At 43.3% G+C, this 6983-nt stretch overlaps 1 protein-coding gene across 1 annotated transcript; it reads right to left on the bottom strand.

The window, feature by feature from the left end:
- Positions 1-2987: 2987 nt before the first annotated feature.
- On the bottom strand, positions 2988-6552 carry LOC131251619 (serine/threonine-protein kinase BRI1-like 2). The gene has a single exon (XM_058252455.1). The coding sequence runs from the start codon at positions 6524-6526 to the stop codon at positions 3185-3187; it is 3342 nt and encodes a 1113-aa protein (XP_058108438.1). The 5' UTR covers positions 6527-6552; the 3' UTR covers positions 2988-3184.
- Between the last annotated feature and the right edge of the window lie 431 nt (positions 6553-6983).

Raw genomic sequence — 6983 nt, forward strand, 5'->3', positions numbered from 1 at the left:
AAATCAACGGTAAGGATCACTGGATCATGGTGCCACTGGTATATTATGGATTCAGCACAGCACTAGCACACCAGGGTCTACAAATTTCCCCGTGTTGTATCTTTTGGCTAGGGCTAACAATGTGCCAGATGGATACGAATAGTGGGCAATCATCCCTACCAAGCTCAAAGCTAGCCTCAGCTGAGTTCTTGAAAATCACACGGACAGTTAAGATTGAAGGAAATCAGGTTAGAGAGTTTCATCCAAGAGTCTAGCATGTATTATAGCTTTCAAAGATCAGAACTTTGAAATTAATTATCCATTCACACGTATGGTATGATATATTGTTGGAAAGCTATGGGCAAGCTCTACATGCTAGATATTCTAAAGGTAATTGGCTCCTGGGCAATTTTAAGTTGTTTTAAGGGTTAATTTTCACTTTTAAGTTAAAATTTATCATTTATAGGAAGTTCCTATTTTAAAGGTGTTTTAAAATTTCAAGAGTCCTAATTATAGCATACAGTCCTTGTTTAAGTCATGGTAGAGTCAGTTTAAAGACGTTTATTATTTTTAGGAAGTTTATTATTTTTGTAAATTTGTTATTTAAGAAAATTTATAAATTTAGGCCTTATGGTTTATATAATTTATATTTAGGGCTTTATAAACATTTTATTTTTTAACTTTTCATAAATAATATCAATTTTATTTATCTTTTTAGAGATTTCTCTCTTGGTGAATTCAACAGCTATTGAAGTAGCTGGTGATCTCTTCACTTTTACCCCACATACCCACTACGGTATTTAGTATCCAATGTAGAGCGGGTTGCAGACACTTCTATGGCAAAAATGGACCAGAAAAGGCTTAATCGGACGTAAAAATGATCCGAACCGTCAAATCCTTAAATCAGTTGTATCTCGCAAAGCGGGATGAGTTTTTTGACATATTATGTATAATTTTGGGATAGGAGAACCTACTTAAGCTAACCAACCCTGCTATGTTAGGTTGCCCACACCGGATTTGCGAGATTCCATCGGATCGACGGTCAAAGTTCTATTTATTTTCATTTTTACTATATATATAAATTGTGTCCAACATGAAAAGGGATTTAAAAAGTTAGGAGAATAACATGGTTGGGCCAAATTGAATGCTTACTATTTTTGATTGAAAAACATGAAGTCTAGTAGGAATGGAGGTCTTCTATAAGTAATAAGTTTAAAACTGTCTTAGATTTGAGTTCCTTATTTAAAAACTTATAATTTCATTTTTTTTTTTATGATAAATCAAATTATTTCAAATTTATTAGAAATTATTCATGCTTTTATCCCTCGTGTATTCGAGGAAACTCTCTAAGGAGTCCAAAGAGCTCCAAGGATTCGGATTAGTTATTCCCTGAAGAAGATGGTGATCGACCTCATCACATCCCTCTTTGCGCCAATATCACAGCCAACATGAAACTCGATATTAGAGCGAGATTTTTCTTGGGTTGATGCTTTTCTAGCGTTGATTGGGGAACAACAATCTTATGAACAATGCTTCAAGAAATCAAAAATTGATTAGAGCAAAATCGCACGTATGGTCATGGAAACAAATGTCTCATGACCGTCAAAAGGGTTCATTGTTAGTTTGTGCTCAAGTAACTATGTGAAACTGTAGCCTACAAACCTTTGAAAGCAAGATTAATTGAGGGAGTTAAATGCTTTTTGGCCAATTAAAAGATGAACAAAATGAATAGACCCATGTAGGTGAAGGAAGGCCCCTTGGGAATAAAAAGAAAAGTGAACCTATGCAAATAAAGAAGTACCTCTTAAGGGAATCCATCGTCAGATTACTCAATGGGTTCACGGATGAATTGACGGTCCATCTAGAAAAAGTTTGGTCGAGTCAAAACATCAGTTGAGTTGATAGATGTCCAAAAACAGAAATGATTGATGAATTGGTAGTTAGGAACGAGTCAATTATAAATGAGACTAACACTTTCTCGATGATCAAAAAGAAGATCAACATTTTTTTACCTTCTTAACAGCATCTAAAATGCATAAATCAAAGTTTAGTTCTGACGGTAACAATAACATCGCCGGTGGATGTTAATTAAGAGTGACCCATCACAAATTTATTTGTTTATACTCACAAGAGTTTCAACATAAGGTCATGGTTTGAGCACCCATTGTGGTGTGAGTGTATGGGAGTGTGGAGTGCATGTGGAAACAAAAAAAGGTTTTAAAAAAATGATTTCAACTTAAGGTTTATGACGCATATAACTTCTATTTAAGGTTTTAGAAATTGACTTTATTTAATTTTTTAATCAATAATATTAATTATATTTCTATCTCTTTTTTAAAAAAATATAAGAGTCATTTTTTAAAAGAAGACAGTCATCTCTTATCTCCTACCCACCACCTGCTATGTTAATCGGATGGTTGGTCTAGTCTAACAGCCCATTTAAGTTAACAGATCCGATTGTTTCTTGCCCAACCCAAACCGACCCGACCCCATGTATTATATTTGCACACATCTTTTTGTAAACCAATCCTGTTTCAAGTGATGGATTGGGCTCGGGCCTGATTTATAGGCCACTCAGTAAACGGGTCAGGCTAAGGCAAAGGTGGCCCGATCTAAATACAGGCAACTGCTTTGCTACGTTAGTTAGTCGCAGCCAGACAGAACCGGGCATGTCTGTTGGATTGGAAATGGGCCAGGGCTACTCACTTCTGGGGCCCATATACTAATAATCTGAATTAGAGCCTAGCCAATGAGCTAAGAAATCAGGCTCCGCCAGGCTGAGCCCACCAACAAAATGCAAAGGTTATCGGATATGAAGAAGTCGGGCCTGCTGGGTACACTCACTGGGCTTTAGATTAATGCGAGCCCAGGCCCAGGGTCCCTACCCGACATTTTTCCACAGTAGCAAAAGAAGATGGAATGGACCTGATGAACGGTCCAGATAGATGATGTGAACCCCAACTACAATTATGTGCATGGGAAGGTTTCCATACCCACTACATTTCTCATGTATAAAATACATACATTAAATCACAGCAAAACACAACAAAAAAGAAAAAAAAAAAAATCTTCTCAATACTAAACATCTCAGCCATCCATTTTTTCACATCCTAATCTCCTACCGTTAAAAAACAATAATAATCACATCATAAGCAAATCATAAACACAGAAATTTTAAAATTCAAGAAAAAAAAAAAAAAAAAATTCAAACTCCAGCAGCATCCACAGACGCAGGCATGAGCTCCCTCAACATGGCCACAACCTGCAACATGTTAGGCCTCTTTGATGGAAAATCATCCACACATTGCATTGTAATATCCAAATACCTCATCATCTCCCTCCTCTGATCATCACCACCACCACCATCATCATCATCATGGCCCACCGACACCAGCTCCTGATCAATCACATCCCATCCTTTCCCTTCTCTCACCTTCATCTTCACCCATCCCACCAAGTTAGTGTCCCCAAAATCATCCTTATCAGTGGGCCGCCGCCCAGTTAGCAGCTCCAACATAACCACACCAAACGAATAAACATCACCCTTTGCAGTACATCTGAAGCTCTGGTAATACTCCGGGGGAACATACCCAGGCGTCCCGGCCAGTGTACTTACACTCAAATGCGTATCGAGAGCGCTGATCAAGCGGGCCATCCCAAAATCAGACACCCTCGCCTCCATCTCGTCATCCAGCAGCACATTGCTCGACTTCATGTCGCGGTGGATGATGTGAGGGATGCAATTGTGGTGAAGGAAACACAGACCCTTCCCCGCACCACGAGCGATCTTCTTCCGTTCTTCCCACGTGAGTGGGCCGCGTTGATCATCCCCACCCTTCCTGCTCTTCCCATGCAGCATCTCCTCCAGACTACCAAATCGCATGAATTCATAAACAAGGAGCCGTTCCTCGCCGACCTTACAGTAACCAAGGAGTGGAACGAGGTTGCGGTGCTTGATCTTGCCAAGCGTCTCCATCTCAGCCATGAATTCACGATCGCCCTGGCAACTGAGGCGGATGAGCTTCTTTATAGCGACGCTGGAGCCATCCTTAAGAGAAGCCTTGAAAACTTCCCCGAATCCACCGCATCCGATCAAGCTATCGGCAGAGAAGCCATTAGTGGCTTCGATCAGCTGTGAGAAGGTCAGCTTACGAAGCTGCCGCTGGAAAGTAGCGACATTGATGCTGAGCGGCTCCTTCTCTTTACCGAGCTTCCATGTCGTTGCTGCATGGACTGCCTGAAGACTGCTAAGCATCTTCGCTCCCTCCGCCTCTTTCCGCCGGGCCCGCATTGCAATCGCCCACACAATCAAAATACAAATCGAAGCGACTGAAACTAGTATACCCAGCACAATGCTGTTAGCCCATGATGCGGTGGCGGGCCGGCCTGATTTCCCACCCGACGAGGCAGATGGAATTGCTGATGGAACATCACTCCCTTGCGAGCACGCCGGGAGCGGTACGCCACATAGGCCGGGGTTGTTGGCGTACTGGCTCGCCGGAAGTGTGCTCAATTGACCCCTGGACGGGATCGGGCCCGTTAATTCGTTATTCGAAAGATCGATTTCGACTAAGAAGGATAGATTCGAGAACGAATCTGGGATCTGCCCTTGTAATCTGTTATGGGAAGCGTCGAAGACGCCGAGGTTCCGAAGCTGGCCTAGCGATACTGGGATCTCACCTGATATCTTGTTGTGGGCCAGATCAAGAACCTGCAGCACCACCATATCGCCGAATTCATCTGGGATCTTGCCGCGGAGATCGTTGTAGGAGAGATCGAGGTAGGCCAGTGTCGGATAATGAGTCCAGTCGCTGAGAGCTGCACCTGAATACAATCGAGTGAAATCACATGTTTTTAACGTCGGCACTTGTGACAGCCTCTCAGGCCTGATTCCGGCAAATTCAAGCAACCCGCCGACTCCTTTACACGCATTTCCCACATTTCGGACGAATGCTAGCGTATTTCCAGATAGGATTCCGCTCAGAGCTTTGTCGCCCAGCTGCCGGCCTAGCCTTGCCGGAATCTCTCCTGATAATCTGTTGCTATTCAAATCCAGCCACACCAAGCTGTTGCAATTCCCTAGCTCCGCTGGGATGTTGCCGCTTAAGCTGTTGTTCGCAAGCTGCAAGACTGCTAACCTCGACAGCTTCCCAAATTCAGGCGGAATTCTGCCGGTGATTCCATTGCTGGTGAGCGAAATCCATTCGAGATTTGTGCAATTGAAGAGCTCCATTGGAATATCGCCGCTGAAGAAATTGTTGTTGAGGATGAGATTCTTAAGTTTCCGGCATTGTCCTAATTCCGGTGGGATTCCTCCCCGCAGGCCGTTGAACCAAAACATCAAGTGCTCGAGATTCTCAAGCTTACCGAATTCGGCAGGAATCGGGCCGGTAAGGTAGTTGATGCTGAGATCGATTGTCTTGAGCTGCGAGCAAGAAGATAATTCAGGCGGGATTTCTCCGGTGATGAGATTATCCGGTGCCCGTAATTCTTCAAGTGCGACCGCGCCAGGGCATATGTCCGGTGGGATGGAGCCGGAGAGCTTGTTCGAGCTGAAATCCGCAATCCGGAGATTCTTGCAGGATCCGATCGATGCTGGAATTGCTCCAGAAATGAAGTTATTACTCAGTAAAAGCTGCTCCAGCGAGCTGAGATTTCCAAGAACAGAATCCGGCAACGGTCCTGATATGTTGTTTTTGGCCAGATCTAGAACCTGAAGCGAAGAACACGAAGAGAAAGACGATGGGATCGAGCCCGACACGTTGTTGCTCGAGATCTTGAATTGCACAAGCGATCCACACGCCTTCCCTAACTCCTCCGGTATGGGACCCGATAGATGGTTGTGAGAGAAATCCAACGTCTGCAAGCTGTGGAATTCACCGAAAGATGGCGGAATCTCGCCCGTCAATGTATTGTAAGAGAGATTCAGACTCCGAAGGCCGGTGCAATTCGATAACGAAGAAGGAAGACTATCTATGAAATGGTTTTGGGAGATATCTAAATGGAGTAGGCTTTTGCATGAATTTTCAATATTCAGACCCGAGATAGGACCCGAAAGATTGTTGAAAGAAAGATCGAGAATTTGCAGTTTATCGGAAATCGATAACAGATCATCCGGCAACCAACCGCTGAGATTGTTGTGAGCGAGATTCACGTAGACCATATTCGGATACCTGGATATGAAGTTGCTAGGGACAGGCCCGACTAGCCCAGCTGATGATAGATCGACCTGTTTCAATCCGATCGGCAGCTGGAGCAATGCATCGGTGGAGTTCAATGACAAGGAATTCATGGCTAGATTTAGTTCTGATAACATGTCGAGCGATGCAAGAGCGCGAATAGAAAGATCGCCGATGAGGTTTGAACGGCTCAGATCAAGACGGGTTACCCTTTCAACGGTGCAAGTTACACCATACCAGGTGCATGGGCTCCTGTTGAGCTGCCAGTTGGAGAGAACTCCATTTGGATCTTCTCGGATAGCTTTCTTGAAGAGGAATAGCGCTTCGGCGTCGGTTTTGGACGATGAAAGAGCGAGGGAGAATGGCATTATGGTGAATATGATGAAAATGAGGGTGGTGGGAAGTTGTGATCATTTAAGAACACAGGGTTTGACCTAATCAATTATAATTTGTTGGATTTAATTGATTATTGTCCATGTGATGACTGATGTCATTTGATGATGTTTATGTCTTGGTTTAATATTATTTTAAAATTTTCATATTTTTTGTACAGTGACGTAATGGCTCGGATAGGTTAGCTGCACCTGCTGCATGGTGTTGATTCAATGTGTGGGATGGATTCCTACCATCATGGCCCACCAGATAGGTGTCTTTGATCGGAAAATGGGGCGCACATCATCATGGCAGGTTTCCTGACTAAACAGAGAAGACATAGTCGCTGTCCATGGCAAGTTTTATCGACGGCCTAAACTAGTGATCCAAATCATCTGGATGTACTGGATGGGTCCACTAATCCCATCAAAAATTGCAATGCTCTGGCATCTC

Source organism: Magnolia sinica, chromosome 7, assembly GCF_029962835.1.
Source record: "Magnolia sinica isolate HGM2019 chromosome 7, MsV1, whole genome shotgun sequence".
NCBI classification, from domain to species: Eukaryota; Viridiplantae; Streptophyta; class Magnoliopsida; order Magnoliales; family Magnoliaceae; genus Magnolia; species Magnolia sinica.

What these genes read in the sequence shown, in the direction of transcription:
- LOC131251619 (XM_058252455.1), bottom strand. Translation starts at nt 6,526, where the DNA reads ATGCCATTCTCCCTCGCTCTTTCATCGTCCAAAACCGACGCCGAAGCG.